A 26,202-nucleotide genomic window follows, 5' to 3' on the forward strand; every position below is an offset into this window, starting at 1 on the left:
AGGGTGAGTGACAAAGGCACCGTCAGCTTTATTTTATGTGACAGCCCTGTGGCTATTGAACCTTTCAGCCCTCACCCAAAAAGAAAGCAAAGTTTACCACTTTCTTTAGGGCAGACGGTCCGTTGGTTATTAATATCCTTGCATCATGACTGATGAACAGGTGGTGGTAAGGGGGTACAGGTATATAGCAGATCTATACATTAATGCCTCTGTTCATTCATTCATTGAATAGTAGGAGACTCGTTTTAGTAGTTTGTTTTGTCCTGGGACACTTAAGTCAGTGAAAATCAAACACTTCTGGGGGGAAAAACGTTTTGAGTTCAATCATAAGAGGGAAGCAGTTTAGAACTGAGGTTCTTCAAAATCTTCCTAAAAATAATCATGACAAAATGGTGACTGCAAAGGTGTTAAACCTCAGAGGGAAAGAAACCAGACATTAGAGAGATGTCCCTATGAGAATCGAAGATGCGATCACTGGTCCATCTTGAGCACGCCATGGCTCCTGTACACATAGAAAGAGCATGATTTCTGCTGGTCTAGGTGCAAGGATGCATTCCAGCAGCTTAGTCCATCAATTGAGCGCTGGTAACAATCTGCACTCTACCTTTTTTACAGAAAAAAAGAGCAGGTCAATCCCTGCTCCACTACTCGCTGGTTCTGCCTTCAGTAGAGCACCTGACACTCCAAAACTGCTCATCCATTGCTGTGGCCGTCCTCTAAAATAACACGTGCATCAAAAGTCCTTGATCAGATCTTTCTGTTCACTCTGCAATACGCAATTCATTCAAAAGCCAGGAAACTCCACACTGTCGCGATGCATCCAACCAATGAAAATAATCAATGCAACTAACTTGTGGGCTTCAGGAGTTGTAGTAGAGCTAGTGAGTGAATGGTGTGGGTGATAATCAAACCCCACTGTCTTAAAGATGTCAAACCTAGAGAGAGAGGCACATTAAAGGATAACTTTGTCATAGCAACAAACAGTGGTGAACAGACGCTAAAAGTGAAGTTAAAGTGAAAAGGGAAATGAGACTGAAAGAGGCAAAAGAAATTCAGACAGGGGGAAGTAACTCACCACATAAGCTCTGGCCTCAATCTACATTTAGAAACTGAATGGAGTGAAAGTAGACATTAGTATGAAATCAGACTAGAACTCATAATGTTCACATCACCATATGCATAAATTATTCCAAACAAATGACTTGCCCCACAGTACAACTGCTACTGCTGTGGCTCTCTTTTAAATCAGCTGTGTATCAAAGGAATATAAAAATGAAAGGATAGTCAAATATCCTCCATTTCCTGTTTTGGACTGTAAAATAGCTCGTGAAGAATGAGCTTTTCAACTTCAAGTATGAACAAAAATAAGTGGGCAAGCCTAAATACTAACAAACCTCCTTGGTCTCAGGGCTAGCCTTTACACGATGCAACGTGGTCTTGGTCTGCTTATACTGCCCCCGGATTGTGGGTCAATGTATTAAATCATCAGAAAACGAAACAAGTCTTCGTACTAAGTATTGCACAAAGACACTTTACTTGGGCAGAGACTTCTAAACCCGATATGTGCATCAATAGCCCTCAAAGCAAACAAACGGGGACCTGGAACAATCAATCATGCATTAATACATGCCCCCCACGGGCCACAAGCATTGTAACTCCCTCCCTGCCTGTGTTAGATTCTGTCTTGGGTTAAAGAAATGAGGCGAGGTACCGACATACACACACAAATGTACTCATTGCAAAAATTATCCAACGTAAGTCAGTAGTAAAAAAATGAATACAATCAAAACTAACAACAACAAAGCTTACAATGATCATGACAAACCTGATCTCTCCTGTAGCATCCACTGGCAATAAAAGATTACAAAATGTATCCATCCAAAGACCAACAAGCGTCCTTGACCCCTCCCCTAAAAGCCCTCTCTTTAAAATATCTATTCGGCCATCAAACCATTCTCTCTTAATGTCCTGCTCGTACACTTCTTTGATCCTAATCAATGTGTCACTCCGCAGAGCGAAGTTTCTAATCTCCATAAAAAAACTGTTCTATATAACTATTCCTTACACCTCATCTTCATAACATGTCTAACTACTGGAGCAGTACCAATGTATTCTTCAGGGGAAGCATTCTCAGTAAGCGCGCTGACATTCAACCTCAAGAAATGTAAAGCCATGTGTAATTTCAAATAAGTCTATCCCAACTTGATGTCCGCAATCCTAAATCGCCTTCCAATCCCTTGGTAATGTTTAGCACAGAACTGCTGCCAAGGTGAGGACTGCCTGTAGAAACTGACGCAGTAACCGTGCACACTACCATGTTCTGATGTACAGAGTCTACAGCAATGCTGGAAAGCACCCACATTTCTTTTCACAATGATAGGAGCGAAAGCAGTCACGTTGCAATGCTTCACTTCAGGATTCCCAAAAAGAAGAGCTCTAGAATTAGTTGCAGAACGGTGATATGACGTAGCAGGTGCACCTCCAAACAACTTACTGTCAGTTCGCCAAGCATAACTTCTATCAGTGTATTCTAATATTAGTTGTTGCCATACAGTTCATTAGCGGGACCAACTATGTGACAACGAGCACATGGCATCGTATGCATCCCCAGTGCTTGTGAACAGACTGCAAGCATCACAGAGTAGATGAGGCACAGAGGAGACTAAAAACATTTTCAGTGCTAATGTTCGCACTAAATGACACACGGAAATGTTCAGCAGATAAGGTTTAAGTCACTGTAACTGTATTCATACAGCGCTTACTACCCGAAAAGGGGTTGGAATGCTTCGTGGTGGGTAGCATGCTAGCCCAGGAACACCGAGTTAAGATTATTTCAGTGGTTCTTAGCTATTGGGTGAGTCTCGCGTTCTTCGGAAACTGTTCCATACATTTACTCCAGTTTCTTTGTTGTAGATTAAAATAAAAGAAGTCCCTTGAGGCGATAACCCCAATGGAAATTGTAGGAGGGATGGGAAGAAAGGCTCGTGGAGATTAGACATTGTTAGACTGCAAGGTTGGATCCTAGCCCATGGTGTACTGTCTCTCAGTAGAGGTACTGGTATTTACATTTGCAGATGCTAAAACACTGCAAGAGAATGCGAACGTGTATTGTTATAAATCATCACCCCTCGGTCTTACTGTCTCATTACCCATACTATAACATTGAACAACGCAGTAGGTTTTAATAAGAACAGCGTTGAATGCCAATCACAAGTAGCCTGCTTTTATTTGATCTTATCCTTTTTTTTCTCAGATCAGCATTTGTCTCTGTGTATCATTATAACATTCAATAGATCCTGGTTTTAAAGTTTGTGAGTAATCTGTGGTTCCCTTTTTTTGTATTTGGTGGTAAATGCCCCTATCATCTACAGCAACAGGTTTGATCTCCGCGGCTGCTGAGCTGCATTCTTTGAGATAGACCATAAGAGTCTTGTCTATATTTCTTGGTTTCATAGTCTGCGTCTAAAATGGATATTTGCCAGGGTAAGTGTTGATGTACTCCTAGTCTCAGACTGTTTTGCGGGTGGTCCTCTCCTGGTTCACCAAAGCAGTGAGTGTTTATAATGACTCTAGTCTTTATAGACACAATATCCGGGTTTTCCCTGGTAATCAGGTTGGGAATAATGAGCTCTTCACCATTCGTCTAAATTAGAAATAATTGTCATGGCTCTCGTCTCTAAATAGGTTGTTTTTTTAGACCGTGCAAGTCTGGAGCATAGGTTTCTTGTCCACACACTCCCGGCAGGGCACTATATCGACCACTACACCCGACACCTTTTATAAGCGGATGCTTCTGCCACTAGGAACTATGTTCATTCATTACTAAGTCACTATGCTCTCATAAAATTATTGTTCTGCATGTGGGTCATCGCTTGATTTTTACAGCAATCCAACAACCCACAAACCTCTTTATAAGGGAAAACAAACAGGAAAAATGTTTGCAGTATGCTTCAAGCAAAAAAGTGAAATAGAGAAACATCCGATGTCACAGTATAATTTCTTCCAAAGTGCCATCTATATGGAAGCAACATATTACCAACACCCAATGTGCAAGTTGTTAGGCACATATACACATCAATTTCTTTTTCAGATTCAGTTCCACACGTCTTGAGGGGGCTTAATCAATGGCTAAACAATATTTAGGATGTTTATACGAGTTCTCTAGTATGGAGCAATCATTAAAAAGAATTGTGGAATTATGCAGTTCCCTTGAGCCTTCAACAGTCAAATACTAGAACTTACAATTAGGCAATGGCTTGCTCTTTACAAAGCTCCAATCCCATCAAGAGGAGATGAGATTTTTAATCAGGTGCTACAAGATGCTAAATTTGTCACCTACTCATGCATAGTTCTTACTACTCCTCTTGTACCCTCGTCACATCCCGAAGTCTATCAGGCATCTCAAGTTCAAAACCCCAAAATTGGCATATTGATATCTCTATAAGGGCAATAACTTGAGCTGTCCACCCACATTTAAAAGAGAGCTTCAAGGTCACAAACACTAGAACATGTCTCAGTTTTGCCCACATGCCACATGACGTCACAGAGATGAACTGGTACCTATGTTTCGAACTACTGACTTTACGCCTATGAATCATAATTATGTAGTGTGTGAATTGGAGCAACTAGAATTTCCTCCAGCATAGTTTGCCCATCAGTTGAACAGACACTTTTTAAAATAGTAGGCTCCATAGTTCAAGCTACTTACCCTTTGGTCGTGCCATGGAAGTTGTTGTGATCCTCTGACACTGCCTGTTCTAAAACAGACATCACATAGTAATTTTCCAAGAGAAGACAGTCAGGGTCTTCACTCTGGCCTGGAACTGTTCCAAGCGGGAACTCCTCCCACTTCACATTCCCTACAATACACAATTTAGACAAGGGTTACAACAAATTCTTAAAGGGACATGAAACTTCAAATATGAATTAGAAAATGAAAAGTTACAATAACATTAGAAACTTTAAGATTTTTTTGTGGTTCTTCCAGCATTTGTAGAAACACCATCCTCAGCACGGTCTCTACTGCCAAGAGAGGCAGGAACAAAATGTTCCAACTTCCAGACCTTGAGCAATGAACCTAGCTTCCCCAACACAATTTGAGCTGTTCTGAATACAAAAGACCCCTAAAGCTTTTTTTCCTAAGCAACACCCAACACAGAACAGCCAAAGTCAACTATCACACTGCTCACAGAATACTCAATACAAGAACATTTACAATAAATAGATACGTCTTATTGTCAGATAATATGCCTATGAGACGCCACACACAAATACAACATAACACATAGGAAAGGACATCTGACCAACATCCAATACAACACAGGCATATAGCACCATCGATCATGCCAATACCAAGAACACTCACTATTCTAGGGTAACATGCGATGGCTGTCAGACACTGTACATCAAACAAGGACAATAAGAAATAAGTCACTTACCTGTAATTAAATTTGTCAAGCTTTGGTACCTTGCATCAATTTACATGTTTGAAACCATTCCACATCGCCAAACTGGGAGTCCCTGGTTAAGCATTTAGCAGCAATAACACAAAACAAGCATTAGCATCGGCAAAAGGTTTCACCTTTGGGACCATATAAGTGTTTAGCCATACAACGGTTGATGTTGTTGCACCAAGGATATTGTGCTGCACCATCAAACTGCAGACTAGTGGAAAAAAAGGTGTGGTATTATGGTTTCGTCATCTTATTTATTGGAGAATGTGTGTTTTTTAGGTAGGTATTGGATCCAAACCTAAACCACCTTCTTCAGATTTCTTCTCAGTAATTTGTAAGGATTCATTTTAATTAACATTGATTAATCACTGATTTTCATACCGACCATATGTTCCCTAACAACAGTGTTTTTCTGTGTCAATCTATACAATAAATAAATAACATTTGCACTTGCAAATTCAGCTGCACTGGCTTAGTGACTAGAAGTTATTTTAGTGAAACGGTACCAGTAGCTGTCATGATAAGAAACGCAGTGCGGTGCAGTTCGGCGTGGAGCGAAAGACCCACCACTGATAGGAGAGCAGTCCACAATATCGCCATGCCAATAAATCAAGAATGTATGTCTTAACACAAATATTCTGAACATGGAGCGCAAAAAAACAGGCTTGTACTTTGCCACGCACATAGATACATCAATCACTACCACTGTATTGTAAATATATGTATATAGCGCTTTCTACCTCAAGAGAGGCGTTCCTCCTTTTAATATGGAAATCGATCGATCCTTTTTTTCCCCCGAACATTTAATGAACCCTCTTGCATGTCACGCAGGCTGTGTTTAAACAAATGTTTGCGGCTGCTACTGCACCACCTCCAACCCCTTATCCTTCCTATAGAATGGACAGTAGGGGCAGTGTTTACGATGCAAACAAGCTCTTGTGATGGACAAGAACTAGAAACGCATGAGCAATCTGGCAAGGCCAGAGCCTGGAGAAACCAGGCCTACCGGCAGCAACAGAGCCGCAAGCATCGCTGACTGATCCTCCGCAGACCCTGATCTGCAAAAGGAAAGACCACATGCCCCCCTGAAACTGATCTATGTTTTGGTTTAAAAGTGAAAGCAAGCCGCAGAGCTCTGCTGAAAATACAGACTCAACAGTTGGTCCTGTGTCATATCATGTCCCAACAAACCTGATGATACGGCTGCTTCATCTGCAGTGACTGTGCTTTGCATGTGTTATTTATATTTAGTCAGAAACTCGCAGTTCAAATGGACGTACTATGAATTACAAAAGAGATCCTGTAAGAGCGGCCATGTTTATTAATGTAATTTTTTTGAATACATTAGTGCCATCTCCCCCTCCCACAATAAGACCGAAAGTAATGGAAATAACTCAAGACTGATGGGACAGTAGTCGCTTCGCACAGTAATACAGAACCTAGTTCATTGATGCAATCAATATGCAAGAGGTGCTCTGAGCCCTCAATCTCTGCTGTAGGATTTGAAACGCAGATGAAATTACATTAGTTCGCGTCAAACTCGGTCATAGCAAAAAGGACAACAACGCATGGCTAACATGATATGTGAGAAAATGACCAGCAATCCTGTAAAAAATTAAAACAAGGGAGGGCGAGGGTGAGAGCGAGAGTAGAAGAATGTCAACAAGCGCGTGCAGCCACGCTAATTGGAAACAGATGGCCCCTGAACGCCGCTGCTCGCTCCCGCCAGGTGGATGCCAGCACAAGCACAAGTGCTTGAAAAGGGCAGACTGATTTCTAAAGGCCCTCTCCTAGAGCAGCGCTTGTGCACTGCGCTAGGTTCGACCTAAAAACTGCCTGAGATCCCAGAAAGCAGTGCGGATTTAGTAACCAAATCACCTTATTACAAAAATCAGAAACTCCAACCAATGAAGTGAAAGCAAATTGAACTCCACTTTGAACTCCACTTCCGTCCATCATACTTCAGATTGTAGTATCACAAGTGTGAAAGGTCATGTACAAAGTGAACCTCTTAATGAGGAAGAGGGAGGTTTGAATGAAAAGCTATGAAAGTTACCAAGGCTGGAGAACTAAGCTTACAGGTAAGTAACTTATTTTTTCTTGATTTTCCATAGATTCCCATGCTTGAGTCAGAATAACAAGCACATAATGATGTGACGGTTGGTGGAAAAACAAAGGATTCACCTTTTTTAAAGAAGGTGGAGAGCAACTGCGAGTCCTACTACTTACTGTGTATTTCTTGTTTCTCCTAACAGTAGTGCTTCATTGAGAAGTGTTGGCTTTTTCACCTAGCTGCTCTACAGATATCCTGCAGTATTAGCCGGCATACAGGGCTGCCGAAGCATCAGTGCCACTTGAAGGAACTGCAATATTGCTCTATTGGAATAGACTAGCTTTTGCAGTGAAAAGATGATGGCAGCTGCCTTTCACCTTGCAATTAATTTGTTCAAGATAGCACTATCATTGCATGATACTCTGAAAGAGACGTAGAGCGATCTGTCTTCTTAAACTTCTCTGGTATCTTGATATAGAACTTGTGGCGCCTTAAAAAATCTAGGGAATGAGGAGATTTTTCTGCTGCTGTAATAGGACCAAAGCATGTTGATGTGAAAGTCTGAGGGTACCTTCGAGTTGAACTCACTAGCTGTTGTGGCAGAAGTGAGCACCTGCAGCACAGCAAATATCCATGAGAGATATTCACGTTCTGCCCTGTGGATAGGTTTGAAAGGGCTTTTCCACATCTGCAATAAAACTGCAATCAATTTCCACCTGGCTTTGGGCAATTGTAGGCGAGCCATGAACTGTCCCTAGAAAATCTTTGTTATGATTGAGAGAATAGTAATATTCAAGTTCAAGAGACTGCCGAAATCTGAACCATGAAGGAGCTTTTTTCAAGCACTGCTCAGCTGGTCGTAGGAGATAAGGAAGCACTCGATGTGGCCGAGGAGTCACTGAATGTTGGCCACAAGTAGAGTAAAATACAGAACCTTTTCCATTTTGCCAAATATATTTTTGCAGTTGTTGATGCCATGGCCTACACAAGGATCTTGTAGCACTCTACCAGGATTGCCAGGAGCTTGGACAATGTTGCCCCTGCATATAGATAATAGCTTCATTTGAGAGCCGCTAGGTACAAGTGGTCTAAAAATGAAAAGACTGCAACTGGGCTACATTTTTCAACCTCAGAACCTATTAAAAAATAAGAGTAATCAATTACCCCCTGCATTATATAATTAGGGTAAAATGCAAAGCTTTAGAACATTATTTGAATTAATAAATTGATTTTTAGTGGCATGCCCGGGTCATACAGGCTTAAGCGTAGATATAATAAAATATATTCACCAATGAGAAAGACGCAATTGAAGTTTAATAACACCTTACTCGTACCTGCATCAACTGTCCATGCTGAACCTTGCAAGGCTGCTCTTTTATCAGCAATCACTTCATCTCTAAATCTTTGAAGATATTCCTCTGTATTTGTTTGTTCTTCCATTGTCTCGTCTTCCAGAGTCGTGCTCAGATCAAAATTTACTGTCTTTGGGCTTGGACCTTTGGCACGGGTATCCCGCCTTGTTTTCCACTGTAAACTCTCAACTGTATAAATGGGTTGCTCTCTGTACTCTGCCAGTGCCTCGGAGCTGGAGAAGCACTCTCCACTTTGGGCGTAGATAGAACAAAGGTACATAAGCTTCTCTTGCGTATCCAAAGGCAACTTGGGCTTCATGTCCGTCAGTATCCTAGAAACAATACATATTGTAATCAGAATTTGCTTCTTCATGCATTCCAAATACACTCTTGGGGTACATTTTTCTTAAATAGTTTTTTCTATACTACACAAGTAGTTAACATATGCACCATTTGGTCCTCTGCATGTATAGTATTACTACTACATAGTGGTAGTATACATATACACACAGTGAGGGTCGGCCAGCCCATTATAATATTTCTCACACTTCATTGTACTGGCTGTTCCACTTATCACAGAGTATATGCATTTCAACGCACAAGAAGGATTTTACATTTAAAAAGCGCACTCAATCATCACACGTTCAATTGTCCATGTCATAGATGTATTTTACACATACAGCAATCACGATTGATATTTTTCACTGGAGCAACATTTGTATTGAATATCTCTCGAAATGCTAATACTGCCTATGTATTAATGTATTATCTGAGCTTGCACTGGTTCTCTTCCAAGCATGTATTTCTTCTTCACAAGTCTCAAGGCATTTTATTGATCGAAAAGTTGTCAGAGTTTGCCTATAGTGTGCTTTCCTGAGCACCGATTTATGCGAGGGATAAAAGATCATGAACAGGTAGAAACTGACCACAAAATGATGGTATCAGAAGGAGCATGCCAATAAGACAGACTGAAATTATCGAAATATGCTTACGGGTATTTGTGTGCAGTGTATATGTTTATCTGTTAGCACAAACTGGGGAGTACAGTTTCTTCTTTAAACAAGCCGTTCCTGATTTCTTGCACTACTCATGCTGTGATCATTTGACCAGTGGCTATTTTTACTGGGAGAGTATTGCCTGGTTCCATATTTGAGCATGGACTGATGATTAGTGTCTATCCACTGACCTTCTGGGAGACGAGCTGTTTCTAATGCATATGCTTGAGTAGTGTATTTACTTCTGTCTTCAGCAAAGTAAACAAAATGAACAAGTCACTTACTTTCAGTAATGCCTTATCTGGTAGAGACTGTCTACCCGCAGATTCCTTACCTTCGAATTATATGTAGGCATCAGACTGGATCCGGAGTACCCCAGATGGTGGAGTAGTTCAATTTTGTGTGGGGTCATCCGCGCTGGAAAGGACATGCACGGTGCTTATATAGGCACCACCCCAGCACGCTGATGTCAGTTTCTTTTTGTGATTTCTTTACACCAGGAGTGCAGTGCCACAAACACCACTGACCACTGGTGTGGAAAAACTAGGGCCCTGAAACGGGAACAGCCTTGACCTTAAAAATCTGTTCACAGAGCGGTGAGGTTGGGTGGGTCTGTAAGGAATCTGCGTCTAGATAGAGTCTCTACCAGATAAGGCGTTACCAAAGGTAAGTAGCTTGTTCATCAGATAGAGGCATCTGGTCGCAGATTCCTTGCCTTAGAACAGATACCCAAGCAGTACCTCCCCAGTGTGGGTCTGCGAAACAATTTCACACTGTAAAGTCCTGCAGGAAAAAACAGGCGGAGTGCCCATTCCTACGGACCTGACTGTCCAGGCAGTAGTGCTTGGTAAACATATGCAGAGATGCCCACACTGCTACATGGCACCGAAAGTCTGTGTGCTAATGCAGTGGTCGCAGCCTTGCCTATGCAGGAATGAGCAAGCCACCCCTCAGGGGGTGGCTTTTTGCCAGTGCGCAGCAGATTTTAATGCAGAGCACGATCCATCAGCAGGTGGTCCGTTTCTCTACAGGCTTACCTTTCTTGGCCCAGATATACTCCATGAAGAATTGATCATCCAACCAGAACGGTTTTGTGCAGTCAAGGTAGAGCGATAACACTCTTTTTGGGTCCAGCTGGTGGGGTCTCTCCTGTTCTTGAGAGGGATGAGGCGGAGCATAAAAGGTAGGCAAAGTGGTGGACTGGCCTACACGGAAACGGGGTGACTACCTTCGGCCTTGGAAACTCCAGCACGCAAAACTGCTGACATTGAGCCTTCTCAGCGATGGCGAACAGATCCAACCAAGGCTCTTCCCACTGCTGAAAGAGACCTTGCACCACCTCCAGATGGACACCATTCGTGATCTGCTAGTTATCTTTGGCTGAGTTCGTCCGCTCTGGTGTCCGATATCGCCCGCCAGGGAAATGACCTGAGGTTTCAGCCATGTCCAGAGATGCAGGATCTCTTGACAAAGGATCCATGACCCCCACCTCGCCTTGTTTGTTGCAGTAACACATGGTGGTGGTGTTGTCGGTGAACACCTGCACTTGTCTTCTCCTGATGGAGTGCAGAAAGGCTTTTAATGCCAGTCAGATTGCTTGGAGGTCAAACAGGTTGATCAGAGTCCGGATTCCACCACAGACCAGAGGCCTCTGATCTCCACCTCTCCCATATGGCTGCCCAGGTGCTGGAGTGACGTATCTGTCACTACTGTCAGATCTGATTGGGGAAGACAGAGGGGGTCTGCCGCGGATGCAATCGCTGTTCGTTAATCACCACTGCAGTGCCCTCAGAGATCTGGACCATGTCGGAGAAATTACCCTGATGCTGCGCTCACTGGAACTTCAGGTCCTACTGCAGAGTCCGCAAATGCCAGTGGGCATGTGTCACAAGCAGGATGCATGAGGCCCAGCAGCCTCAGAGTCAGTCTCACCAACACCCAGGATAGAAGCTGAAATATCAGTACCATCAGAATCATAGCCTAATTATCCTGGACTAAACCCAAAACTGCACTGTGTCCAGAAAAGCTCAGATGAAAGGGAGCGTCTGAGAAGGGGTCAGGTGTGACTTCGGCACGCGGATAGTGTACCCCAGCGAATGCAGAAAGTTTGCCGTGGTCTGGTGTGGCAGACGACTGCCTGGGATGAGCCCGCCTTCAACAGCCAGTCATTGAGATAAGGGAACTGGCATCCCTGATCTCTGCAGATGAGCTGCATCTACCGCCAGGTGAGCAGCCGAGTGGCACTGGTAACGTCAAAGGGTAGCACCACACACTGAAGATGCTTAAGATTTACTGTGAACCAGAGGTAACATCTGTGGGCAGGCAGGACGGTGATGTGGAAATAAGCGTCCTGCAAGTTAGACGCCACCATCCAGTCTCCCGACTCCAGGGAAGACAGGAATTGTGCGAGCATTTTGAATTTCTCCTTTTTCAGGAAGAAACTGAGAGGGCGTAGGTCTGGGATACAACAAAGACCACTGCCCTTCTTGGGCACCAGAAAGTAGCAGGAATAGCAAACACGACCTACTTCAGATGCTGGCACCCTCTCCATGGCTCCCTTGGCCAAGAGCTGGTCCTTTTGTCAACCCATGGTAAGTGATTGCTTCTGTTACTCGCATGATGGCTTTTGGCCATCTCGGTTTTTGATGTTTGTTGTATTTACTGTTTTTATGCATGTACTTTTGTATCTATTTGTATCTGGACACAATATCTGTTTTACTTAGTCTCTGCCCTCTGTTCACTTGTAAAGCGCTCCGATACCCGCATGGGTCATGTTCGCGCTATATAAAACTTTCTACATAAATAAAATAAAAAATAAATAAATGAGGGGGTGGCAGGGTAGTCACGAAGTAGAGGGAGTAGGCCCTTCAAATAATCTGAAGAACTCAGCGGTCTGATGTTATTGACCTCCAGTGGTGCAGGTGATGGTGCATCCAGCCAACCACTAGTTGCCCATGAAGGCCGGAGGACAAACTAAAGGGACTTGGAGACTGCGGCTGCCCTGGGGCTGGCTGGGCCAACCTCTGGCTGCCTGACACATGTGGTCTGTAAGTTCGGCATCCTTGGCAATGCAGGGGCTGAAGTACAATGGGGTGAATAAATTGGGACTTCGCTATGGGCTGCTATATACGGCACGCCTTCGTGTTGACATTGATGGTCCCGAATTTTCAAATCGCCCTCAGCGGTACAGGAATTTTGTAAAAGTTACAAGGGTGGTGGTCTCCAAAACAGCAAGGATGCATCCAGATCCTCTCCTCCACATAGCTGCTCTGTTGCCAGTGTGGAGCTTTATTCTTCTGAATGATGTTGGGGCAGTGAAGCGTTCCTTGCTATTCCATATAATCACAGCTACGCTGTGACCGATTCCAGGACTGTCATTGGACGATCTTAGATAAGTACACAGACGGTTACTCGGAGTGGCGTTGCCACCTCTTAAGTGTTTAGCACAGTAAGCTTGTATGATGGTAATAATTGTTGTTTTTTCACTTTTTTGCAATGTGGAATTGTTTGTTTGGGAAAGAGAACTGTTTTCTAAAGGAGGTAAGTCCCTGCACTTCGTGGGGCAGGGATGGGTGGGGGTGGGGGAAGGGGGATGTTCACTAGTCACGGCTGCGTTTGCTGACATGCCTTTTTCTTAGTTGTACCTCAAGTCACACGAATGCCATTATCACTTTGAATTCATTGTCTATTAGAGCGGTTGTCAGCTATAGATAATCTGTCAACCGCCTCCAACCTTAAGCTTATTACTTGGAAAATCCGAGGGCTGAACAATGCCAAGAAAGGGAGAAATGTACTACACTATTTACAACAACATGGGATTGATATTGCATTTTTGCAAGAGACTCACTTTCCCAAAACTGATGTCACCTCATTTGCAACAACATGGGGCTCACATAGGTATTTTGCGGGATATAACACCTATGCACGCGGCACTGCAATTCTAATACATAAACGCCTACCATTCCAATTACATAAAGTACACAATGACACAGAAGGGCGATACACCATGGTGACAAGGCAATTACTGGGTCACCGTGTAACATTGGTGAACATTTACGCACCTAACGTAGACTGCCCGGAATATTTCCATGATGTGCATTATCGAACAAGTTACTTACCTTCGGTAACGATATATCTGTAAGAAACATTAGTTAGTTAGATTCCTCACCTTAGAATATCCCCAGGCGTCAGGCTGGATCTGGAAAGATTTTTCGTCAGCAATACCCCTTGCGCGTTGCTAGGCGTCGTCTGCGGCTCCGCGTCCGTTGTCGGCGTCGTGCGCCGGAATGACGTTGTCGGAGTACTTAGACGCGGCCCTCGCGCGCTGATGTCAGTTCTTGTACATAGCTTTCCGCGCCAGGAACGCAGAGCCATGCAAGAGACCGACACTGGTGCCAAAAAATCTAGGGCCCTGAAAAGGATAGCCTTAACCTTAGATGTCAGTTCGCAGAACGGGGAGGATGGGTGGGTCGGTGAGGAATCTAACTAACTAATGTTTCTTACAGATACATCGTTACCGAAGGTAAGTAACTTGTTCATCTGAAAGAAACACGTTAGTTAGATTCCTCACCTTAGAATAGATACCCCAGCAATACCAACCCCGGTGGTGGGTCTGCGAACCAAGATCACACCAGAATGTCCTGGAGAACAGAACGGCCAAAGAAGCCGTCTCTCCGGACTTGGCTGTCCAGGCAATAGTGCTTGGCAAACGTGTGCAGTGAAGCCCACGTCGCCGCCTGACAGATGTCCCGCAAGGGAACTCCCCGGCACAGGGCAGTAGTAGCCGCTGTGGCCCGGGTGGAATGGGCCCTCAAACCAACAGGAGGGTCCTTTTTTGCCAAGGAGTAACAACTTTTAATACACAACACGACCCACCGCGAGATGGTCCGTTTGTGTACCGCTTTCCCCTTCTTAGCTCCTACGTATCCAACGAAAAGTTGGTCGTCCACCCGGAACTGTTTGGTGCGGTCCAAATAAAAGGACAGCGCCCGTTTTGGGTCCAGACGGTGGAGCCTCTCTTCCTCTTTTGAAGGATGCGGAGGCGGAAAGAAGGTGGGCAACGTGACAGATTGCCCGAGATGAAATGGGGTCACCACTTTCGGTAGGAAAGAAGGACGAGGCCGGAGGACAACCTTGTCCGGATGAACAGAAATAAAGGGAGGCTTAGATGACAGAGCCTGGAGCTCACTCACCCGTCTAGCCGAGGTGTTAGCTACCAGGAAAGCAGTCTTCAGGGTCAGAAGATGAATGGGACAATTGTGAAGAGCTCAAAAGGAGCGCACATCAGAAAGGTCAGAACAAGATTCAAGTCCCACTGAGGCATTACGAAGGGGACAGGAGGGAACATGTGAGTAATGCCTTTGAGAAAACGAGAAACAACAGGGGACTTGAAGAGAGAAGGCTGATCAGGAAGCCGTAAGAAGGCAGAGATTGCAGCAAGATAACCTTTCAAGGTGCCCAGAGCAGAGCCCTGCTGGGCCAAAGAAAGAAGAAAGAGTAGAACCTCAGAAAGAGGGGCGGAAAGGGGGTCCACAGCCTTTGCTGTGCACCATGCCACAAATTTGTTCCACCGGCAGGCGTATACAGTCTTTGTGGAGGGACGCCTGGCTGCCAGAATGGTACAAAAGAAACCGGTCCTAGGAAGCTTGTTTCCGGTCCAGGGAAGACATGGCTTGGCAGTTCGGGCTGGACTGTTCCCATGAGGCACAGGGTAGACTGATTTGCATATGGCCATGTCTGAACTGGGGTGGCAGAGTGGGCTAAAGAATGGTGATGGATTAAACCCAGATCAGTTGACTGGGGGTGAGTGCTTGCAATGTTCAACACTCCGTCCATCATTTCTTTTGGTTTTGGCTGCCAGAATGACATCACAGACTTCAGGAGGCAAGTCAAATGGCATCAACTGCCGCCGCTCAATCTCCACGCATGGAGGTGGAGGCTGGACAGGTTCGGGTGGAGGACCGTCCCCTGCTGCTGCGACAGAAGGTCCTCTTGAAGAGGCAGTCGTATCGGAGGGTCGATTGACATACTGAGTAGCTCGGGATACCAGAACCTTCGTGCCCAATCCGGAGCCACTAAGATAACTTGGGCCCGGTCGCGCCTGATCTTCTTCAGCACTCTGGACAGAAGTGGTATAGGCAGAAAGGCGTACAACAGACAGCAACTCCACTCGCGACAAAAAGCGTCTCCGAGCGAGTGCTGCCTTGGAAATTCCAATGCGAAGAACTGCTGACATTGCGCGTTCTCTTCAGTGGCGAATAGATCTAACCAAGGCTCTCCCCACTGCAGAAAGAGACCTTGCGCCACGTCAGAGTTCAGACGCCATTCGTGATCCACCATGCACCGGCGGCTGAGTTCGTCTGCTCTGGCGTTCAGAAAGCCCGCCAGATGTTGAACCACCAGGGTGATGCCCTGGTGTTCCAACCAGGTACAGAGGCGCAGAGCCTCCTGACAAAGGGTCCACGACCCCACCCCGCCCTGTTTGTTGCAATACCACATGGCGGTGGTGGTGTCCGTGAACACCTGCACGACACTTCCCCGGACAGAGGGAAGGAAGGCTTTCAGTGCAAGCCGGATCGCTCTCAGCTCCAAAAGGTTGATATGGAGGTGAGACTCTGCCGGAGACCAGAGTCCTCTGATCTCCGCCTCTCCCATGTGGCCCCCCCATCCCAGGAGGGACGCGTCCGTCACTACTACGTGCTCCGGTTGGGGTAGGGAGAGCGATCTGCCGCTGACCCAATCGCGGTCCGTGAGCCATCACTGCAACTGTTTCGCAGTGCCCTCCGAGATCAAGACATGGTCGGACAGGTTGCCTCGATGTTGGGCCCACTGAAATTTCAGGTCCCACTGCAGAGCCCGCATTCGCCACCTGGCGTAATGCACCAACAGGATGCAGGAGGTCATCAGCCCCAGAAGCCGCAGCACCAACCTGACCGAAACCCAGGATAGAGGTCGAAAGATGGGAATCAGAGCCTGAATATCCCAGACCCGCTGTTCCTGAGGATAAGCCCGGAACTGCGCCGATTCGAGAACCGCTCCGATGAAGAGGAGCCTCTGGTAGGGACTCAGGTGTGACTTCGGCACGTTGATGGAGAACCCCAGCAAATGCAGGAGGTCGGCCGTAGTCTGGAGGTGGGAGACGACTTGCTGGGGCGAGCCCGCCTTCAACAGCCAGTCGTCGAGATAGGGGAAGACTGGAACCCCTGATCTGCGCAGATGAGCTGCGACCACCGCCATCACTTTCGTGAACACCCGAGGGGCACTGGTGAGGCCGAAGGGGAGCACGGTGAACTGAAAGTGCTCATGACCCACCGTGAACTGCAGGTAACGCCGGTGGGCCGGCAGGACGGGATGTGAAAATAGGCGTCCTGCAAGTCCAACGCTACCATCCAGTCTCCAGGGTCGAGGGCAGCCAGAACCTGAGCTAAAGTCAGCATCTTGAACCGTTCCTTCCGGAGGAAGGCGTTGACGTTCCAGAGGTCCAAGATAGGGCGTAGGCCCCCTTTGCCCTTCTTGGGAACCAGAAAGTAGTGGGAATAGCAACCACGCCCTGCTTCTGGACCAGGAACGCGCTCGACGGCCTCTTTGGCCAAGAGGGCCGTAACTTCCTCCCGCAGAAGATTCAAGTGATCCTCCGATATACGGTGGCACTGCGGTGGCATGGCTGGAGGGGTCGTCTCGAAGGGGAGGGAGTAGCCCCTTCGGACGATTTGCAGCACCCACCTGTCCGAAGTGATGGAGCGCCAGTGGAGGAGGTGATGGCGAACTCTGCCGTCCACTGGCGTGGAATGGGCCTCAAAGCTCGGACTAGGAAGGCTTTGAGGCGGATGCTGCCGGGGTGGATGTGGACTGACCGGCGCGTTGTCCTCTAGAACCGCCACGGCGGAACCCACGTCCGAGACCACGTGCAGGTTGGTTCTGCGGCCGGTGGCTAGGCGGACGTGAGGAGGCGCCCCTTCCTTGGCCACGAAAGGGGAGAAAGGCGGAAGCGTGCGGCCGAGAGACCCAAGGACGTGGCCATAGCCCGGGAGTCCTTAAAATGAGCCAGCGCACTATCCGCCTTTTCACCAAAAAGGCGAGCACCATCAAAGGGCATATCCATGAGGGTACTCTGGAAATCCCCCGAAAAAGACGTGGACCTCAGCCAGGCGTGGCGCCGGAGCGCCACCGTGGTGGAAATCGCCCTACCCAGCGAGTCCGTGATGTCAAGTCCACACCGTATGGCATTTCGCTTTGCATCTCGCCCGTCAGCAAGTGCCTGGGAGAGACGTGTCCGGGCCTCCACCGGACACAGTGGCAGCACGTTCCTTCCGGAGGAAGGCGTTGACGTTCCAGAGGTCCAAGATAGGGCGTAGGCCCCCTTTGCCCTTCTTGGGAACCAGAAAGTAGTGGGAATAGCAACCACGCCCTGCTTCTGGACCAGGAACGCGCTCGACGGCCTCTTTGGCCAAGAGGGCCGTAACTTCCTCCCGCAGAAGATTCAAGTGATCCTCCGATATACGGTGGCACTGCGGTGGCATGGCTGGAGGGGTCGTCTCGAAGGGGAGGGAGTAGCCCCTTCGGACGATTTGCAGCACCCACCTGTCCGAAGTGATGGAGCGCCAGTGGAGGAGGTGATGGCGAACTCTGCCGTCCACTGGCGTGGAATGGGCCTCAAAGCTCGGACTAGGAAGGCTTTGAGGCGGATGCTGCCGGGGTGGATGTGGACTGACCGGCGCGTTGTCCTCTAGAACCGCCACGGCGGAACCCACGTCCGAGACCACGTGCAGGTTGGTTCTGCGGCCGGTGGCTAGGCGGACGTGAGGAGGCGCCCCTTCCTTGGCCACGAAAGGGGAGAAAGGCGGAAGCGTGCGGCCGAGAGACCCAAGGACGTGGCCATAGCCCGGGAGTCCTTAAAATGAGCCAGCGCACTATCCGCCTTTTCACCAAAAAGGCGAGCACCATCAAAGGGCATATCCATGAGGGTACTCTGGAAATCCCCCGAAAAAGACGTGGACCTCAGCCAGGCGTGGCGCCGGAGCGCCACCGTGGTGGAAATCGCCCTACCCAGCGAGTCCGTGATGTCAAGTCCACACCGTATGGCATTTCGCTTTGCATCTCGCCCGTCAGCAAGTGCCTGGGAGAGACGTGTCCGGGCCTCCACCGGACACAGTGGCAGCACGTTCTCCACCGTATCCCACAGAGAGTGGGAGAAACGGTCCAAGAGGCAAGCGGTGTTCAAAGACCGCAGGCCCAAACTCAGGGAAGAGAACAGTTTCTTGCCGAACTGTTCCAGCCTCTTGGATTCCCGATCCGGAGGAGCAGACAGGAAGGAGGATTGGGAAGTGGAGGCCTGGATAACCAGGCTCTCGGGGGTGGGGTGTTGGGACTGGAAACTGGAGTCGCCCGGAGCAGGGCGGTGGCGCCGGGCCACGTTCCGATCCACAGGAGGAACTGTGGAGGGCTTGGACCAAGTGCCCTGCAGAACGTTGACGAGGGCCTCATTGAACTGCAGCAGAGGCTCTGTGGAGCTTGCTGATGGTTGAAGCACCTCTGTGAGGATATTAGTCCTCACGGCCACAGCAGGGAACTCTAGCCCCAGGGCTTCGGCCGCCTTGCGCAGCACCACGGAAAAAGCTGCACCTTCCTCCGAAGCCACAGTCGGAGGAGAGATGAAGCCAGCGTCCGGCGAAGTGTCCAGACCACTGGCATCCCCCAGTTCGTCTGCCCAGTCCTGTGCAAGTTGACCCTGGAGGGCCATAGGGTCCTCAAACCCCTCCCAGTCGCCCCGTCATCCGATTCCTGATAAACAGGAGGAACGATCGGAGCCGGACGGTAGATGAAACCTTCATCCATCGGCGTCGGTTGCGGCGCTGGGCGGCGCTGTGCCGGCGTCGGGTCCGGACAGGGAATAAACCGTGGAACGGCATCGTTCGGAGACGGCGCCGGAGGTGGAACCGGTGTCGGCGCCGGCGGAGGAGGCGTCGTGAGGTCGAACGGCGCCGACAGAGATCCAGGCCTGGATCTCTCGGGGACCTGCGGCTTCGGGACCGAAGTCGTCGGCGGCGCCGAGGCCAGAGCCGCCGGCACCTGAGGTCGCCCAGTAGACCCCGCGGGGCCCGAAGGCGCGCCGGCAGGCGTCGACGGCAGAGCCAGGCCCCTCATGGCCGAGAGGAAGGCACTGACCTCCGCTGGAGTCGCGTCAGTCCCATGGACCGGCGGGTATGAGGATGGACGCGACTCCTGCGGCTCCGATGGAGCCACGGGGGTGGGACCACACTGACCCTCGGCCGAGTCACACGAGGGGAGTCCGAAGAGCGGTGTCGTCTCTTTGACTTCTTGGATCGCTTCGACTTACCCGAAGACTTCGAGCCCGACGAGCGATGATGACTGCGGCTCCGCAACCGGTCCTTGGACCTCCTCCTGGACCGGGACAGTGAGCGGCACGGAGCAGAGTGCCGAGGCTCGAGAAGCTTACGGGACCGCTCCCGCCTAGCCTTCGAGGTCAAGGCCTGACAGTCGGGGCACGACTCCGCATCGTGGTCGGCCCCCAGGCAGTAAAGGCACCGGCGATGGTGATCCGTCACCGACATCAGGCGATGACAGGTGTCACAGGCCTTAAATCCAGGCATCCTACCGGCACCAGAGTCGAGTCGACAAAGACCAAAAAGAGTCAAAAATATTTATGTCAAAAATTGACTAAGGGGTAAGCTCTTCCCGGATCGGCGCTGTCTGGCGCGGAAAAAAGAAGAACTTACGTCAGCGCGTGAGGGCGGCATCTAAGTACTCAGACGACGGATGCAGAGCCGCAGACGACGCCTAGAGACGCGCACGGGGTATTGCTGACGAAAAATCTTTCCGGATCCAGCCGGACGCCCGGGGATATTCTAAGGTGAGGAATCTAACTAACGTGTTTCTTTCAGATATATTCTACAGATGGAGTCCAAATTTATCTGCATGTGGGGGGGGGGGGGGTGATTTCAATTTGCTAATGGACCTACAATTAGACAGCTCCTCCAACACTTCAGACACTAAACCACGATCACAGCAGGACCTAGTTGATCAGTGCGACTCCATCGGGTTATGTGATGCCTGGCGACGGTGTCATCCATCCACCCCCGCTTACACTCATTATGCGGCCCTATATGACACGTGGACTAGATTGGATTATTGGTTAGTCACCCCCTATTGGTTTACTTGGTACAAGACCATCAATCTGCTTCCTAGAACGTATTCGGACCACGCTCCAGTGGTTTTGGATTTATTGGTTCTTCGGTCTGAGGGTGTTGAGAGGCAGTGGAGATTCCCGGGGCGGGCACTAATGGACTCCCTCTTCCACTCCGAGATTCATGCTGCCATTGTGGACTATTTTGAAATCAATATGGGTTCTGTCAACACTTGGGCAACGCTTTGGGAGGCCTTCAAGGCGTACATCCGAGGTGTATGTATTTCTAAGCACGCTATGGTATTGAAAGACCTCAGAGCTGCGACAGCGGACATTGAGAGGAAGTTGGAGGCGTTGGATAGGGAACAAATTTTGCGACCCGACACAGTAAGATACAGCGACCCACTGACTCTCCTGAGGCTGCCAAAAGGGAGTCTCGATTCCTGACTAAGTATTCCACAGCTCGCCGGTACGGGGAGACAGACCAACCAGGACGGACACTAGCTATACTTCTAAAACCCCAAACAGGTTGTGCCTACATCACGGAGATCCGGACCTCTGACGGCTGGCTTCTTACGAACACTCCGGCCATTCGAGACAAATTTTTAACATATTATATTGATCTGTACACCTCCCCTAGAGACGATAATTGCTCGGCTTAAACGGCCTATTTGGCTGAGATTGCTGTGGTCTGGTTAGAAAAATGTATGCAGGAGTTCCTTGCTGAGCCTTTTACTAAAGAAGAGATCTCCAGTGCGAATGACGCTATCAACGGATCCACACCCCCCGGGCTGGATGGATTCACGGGCGATTTTTACAAGGTGTACAAGGATCTCCTACTTCCGCATTTGCTGGAAGTGTATAAAGAGGCCTTAGAGCGCAGCGAATTGCTTTCCACGTTGTGTGAGGCAGTGATAATACTACTTCCCAAGCAGGGCAAAGACCCGCTATCATGTGGGTCCTACCGACCTTTTTAATTCCTGAACTTAGATTATAAAATCTTGGCCAAGATGATTGCATTACGTTTAGCTCTCCTGTTAAGACATGATAATCTACCCAGCCCAATCGGGATTCATACCTCACAGATCTACAGCCCTTAATTTGAGGACACTCTTTGCTGTCCTTCATAGAATATAGTCCGATATTCCAGTGGCCGCTGTATTGCTTAACACTGAAAAGACCTTTGACTCTCTTGAAGGGCCATTTTTTCTAGCAGTAATGCGCAAGATGGATATGCCGAAAGGTTTTATTGCCCTTACTGCATCACTCTATAATAACCCCACTGCCAGACTTTGACTGAATGGTACTTTGTCGCGTTCCTTTCTTTCTTGGTCAGACATTTTCAAGAACGTCATGTGCACAGAGGACTGCAGTTTAAGACAGGCCCCTTACTCGTACCCCTCTATGCAGATGATATTATTTTATATGTTCACTTATTAGGGAGATTATTCGATTTGGGACACATTCTGGTTTGGGAATAAATTGGGGCAAGTCGGTGATTTTTCCACTCACCTCCAGCACCAAGAGATTGGATTGCGAATTCCCTCTGACCTGGTGTTCCAACACGACTCGATATCTGGAATTCACATACACACCGATACCGACCAGATTATCAGATTGAATTATGGCCCCGCTATGCAAGTCAACAGATGGGTACGCCTCCCCCTTTCACTTGCGGGGTGAGTGGCGTTGATTTAAATGATTGTTCTACTGAGAGTTTTGTATTTATTAAATAATATCCCGATCCCGCTACCCAATAGCTTCTTTCTTACACTTCGGTCTCATTTGATTAAATTAATATGGGGCGGCAGAAATCCCAGGGTGAGCTGGGATGCGATGACATTACCTTATGAGAGAGGGGGTTTTGGAGTTCCAAATTTACCTGGTAGCGCAGTGCAGCTTCGCACACTCCTGGTATCACCCAGGCGCCAGACTTCCCTACTCCAAACCAGAGGCGGACCTGGTCCTGCCCGCGACCCTGCACACACTACTATCCCTGGGGCCACCCAAGAGATCCCAGGGAAATCCAAACTGTTTCATCCAGCAGTTGGGCGTGGCAGAAATTAGTTCGAGTGATAGCAGCATCTAAACTTTATTCTCTGGACATTACAATATTAAAGGATCCTTGGATCCCCATCATGACTGAAAAAATAGTACAGCGCACGTTAACCAAATTTGTAATTAGTAAGATGGCCGACTTTCCTGACGGACACGTCTTTGACGGCGGTGAGGATGGAAGATTCAGCGAAGCTACATTCATGGATCAATTCATTCTCAGACGGGTACGCCGTGCACTTAGATCAGAAATAGCAGAGTTCCCATTGGCCCCGGCCGAGTTTGTCCAATTATCCACTGTAATCTCGGCCCCTGGGAGTGAGCGACTAGTTTCCAAAATGTATCGTGCATGCATGGCGCTTGTTCCGGGCAGGGATCCCAAGGTCAGAGAGGCATGGGAGAAGGATTTTGGGCTAGCCCATCTCGGATTCGCACTGGGACTTTTGCTGTGCACAAATTAAAGAAATTTCCCTAAACAGTAAGCACAGGTTACTACACTTTAAGTTTATATGGAGGATTTACATGTCCCCAAAAACAATATACAACATTGACCCCAACAGACCACATTCTTGTCGTAAGTGCAGATCACCACATGCGGACTTTGTGCATTTAATCTGGAACTGTGCAAAGATTGGGGCATATTGCAGATCAGTTTTCACTGAAATATCTAAAATGGTGGCTTTTGAGGTCCCACCAGTTCCAGAAATCGTCTTACTGGGCTGTGTATTAGATTTCCCTAAACCTATTCGGAAATTCACAGCAATGGCTTTCTTGCTTGCTAAAGGAGAGATAGTCCTCAAATGGGGTAGTAAGGCTACGACAAAGGCCTGTCTGCACAGTCTGGCCTATTGCAACACAAACAGCGACTTATATGCCGACACCTTACCTTCTGCGTCTCGCCCGAAGATACATGGGGCCCCTTCAAAGCTTACCTAAATGACTCGTCCACCTCCCCCCCCCCCCCGACCTCACAGACTACAGACGGCCTGGCTCCCACAGGAGTAGGGTGATTCACAGCAGAGAGTTGTTGGAAGATCCTGTTGTATTCATGGTCAAACCTATATTTAACCAACTGTCCGGGGATATGATACCACTTGTGACAGCATGTTGGGGCGGGGGGGGGGGGGCAGGTTGGAGGATGGCGGTTAAATTGAAGAAATGTATTGTACTGTTCTTTCTACGACCTGACTCGATCCCTGGTCGGCCAACACCCATAAAAGATATGCTTCCTCTTGGAGAAGATGGTGTGATTGGTGCTCTCAACGGGAGGTGGATCCCTCTAAGGCACATGCCTCTCTAGTTGTTAATTTTCTGGCTTCAATAGCGTCTTCAGGTTTAGCGTACAGAACAGTCAACAACTTTCGGTCTGCCATCTCAGCTGGTCATATACCCATAGATGGCAAGCCCATTGGGGAGCATCCGTTGGTGTGTAAACTGCTTAGAGGCATACGGATGGTTAAGCCCCCGTGTCCCAAGTACTCACAGTTATGGGATGTCTCCATTGTCCTTAAATTTTTGGAGGCCTGGCCTTCTAACAAGTATTTGTCCCGGAAACAGCTTTCAGCTAAACTAACAATGCTCTTATGTCTAGTTTCATGTAAACGAGTTTCGGATGTGCAAGCTTTGGATTTGGCGGGGCGTAGGTTTTCCCCGGAAGGTGTGACCTTCACCTTATCTAGAAGGACTAAATGTAATACTGCATCTATTTCCTACCCAGCTTTTCCCAATAATCCGAAGCTGTGCGTAGTGCAATGTGTTAAAGATTACGAGGTAAGTACTGCAGAATTTCGTGCTGATATGCAGGGTCAATTGCTCTGCAGAAACCCTTTCGCCCAGTGACTCCAGCTACTTTGTCACGATGGAAGCGTTGGCTCATGGGCGAAGCGGGCATTGATACTTCCAAGTTTGGAGCACATTCAGCTCGCGGTGCGATGGCCTCTAAGGCCTATTCAGCGGGCGTCAGTCTGTCAGACATTATGAACGCAGCTGACTGGTCTACTGAAAGTACGTTTAAGGCCTTTTATTACAAACCTATTGTGGATGTAGCTTCTGTGATGGTGGCTAAGCTTTGAACAAGCATAATCGGAGCCTCCGGTCCTGACATAGAATTAAAAATTTGCGAACATTCGTGACAAGAATTTTCAATTCTATTAAGGACACGGAGGCGAGGATTATCCCACCCAAAAACTGTGATGCATTATATGACATGTTATTAATCAATAATGATATTTATACTGCATATGTCTTTTTCTCCCACCCTTTGTTCGGCATTGTTGGTGTATAGTCTTTTTGATGATGAATGGCTATTACGGGGTACTCTTTTATTATTCCAGGTGCGGATACTAAGTAAAGCCTGATTACGCGTGCAGCTGCTGCTGAATGCTATACAGTTCTTCGTGATTCCACGCTGTTGGAGTTCCTGGGCCGTGTGCCGGTTCGAAAACGCGGCCCTGTTGGGCCTTCAGTTTGCTGGTTTGGAGAAACTCTCGTCCGCCGGTTGGTCTTCAAGAACAGATCACGAATGGACTTAACTGTTATGGTTACAAAGAAAGAGGACACTATGGTTGTGCTGGGTCCTTATATAACATGATACTCTATGGCTGGTCACGCGATTTTTGTTATTGTATTTTCATTGGCTGCTGAGCTTCTGGAGTAAAGAAATGAGAAGCATTATCCTAGCCTCCGTGTCTTTAATAGAATTGAAAATTATTGTCACGAAGGTTCGCAAATTTTTAATCCTGCTGCAAAATCACCCCCTCCCCGCACCCCCAGTAACAAAAGCAGCAGTGATTCACAGTTGCATGCCCCTCCTGCCCCCCAGAGTGTACCTTTCATTAATAAGAACAGTTTTGAGGTATGTAAGACACCCTACTTTGGGTTCATCTTATATCAATATTTCCCCTGTCAAGATGTAGCTCTGTGGAAGCCGCCATTTGACACTGGAATTGCCGAGCCATTGTTTTATTGTGTCCCACAGGGTGAGGTTTCCGACCTGTGGTACTGCCTGGGTTTACTCGGGGCTGACGAGGAACCAACATGTGCTCTTGGCAAGGGCACCTCAACTCTAAATCATAGGGCTGCACACTTAGCCTGGGTCGGAGCCGCCACCTCACCGGATGTTCCAAGACGGCAGCGTAGAGGTTGTGCTTTT

The 26,202-nt window shown here is 47.9% G+C and overlaps 1 protein-coding gene and 1 long non-coding RNA gene across 2 annotated transcripts in view; one reads left to right on the forward strand and one right to left on the reverse strand.

Annotated features, from left to right (window-relative positions):
• Nucleotides 1-25,710, forward strand: part of LOC146829587 (uncharacterized) — a 48,174-nt gene extending 22,464 nt beyond the window's left edge. Inside the window, exon 3 of the long non-coding RNA XR_014962271.1 lies at nucleotides 25,385-25,710. This is a non-coding gene — a long non-coding RNA (uncharacterized LOC146829587). The remainder of the gene's footprint in view (nucleotides 1-25,384) is intronic.
• LAS1L (LAS1 like ribosome biogenesis factor) overlaps nucleotides 1-26,202 on the reverse strand; it is a 394,614-nt gene that overhangs the window by 101,612 nt on the left and 266,800 nt on the right. The window contains exons 11-12 of the mRNA XM_085608289.1: nucleotides 8,841-9,190; nucleotides 4,709-4,859 (exon numbers count right to left, since the gene is read on the reverse strand). Coding sequence (XP_085464415.1) covers nucleotides 4,709-4,859; nucleotides 8,841-9,190 — 501 coding nt within the window. The remainder of the gene's footprint in view (nucleotides 1-4,708; nucleotides 4,860-8,840; nucleotides 9,191-26,202) is intronic.

The sequence above is a fragment of the Triturus cristatus genome, chromosome 5_2 (assembly GCF_964204655.1).
Source record: "Triturus cristatus chromosome 5_2, aTriCri1.1, whole genome shotgun sequence".
NCBI lineage: Eukaryota > Metazoa > Chordata > Amphibia > Caudata > Salamandridae > Triturus > Triturus cristatus.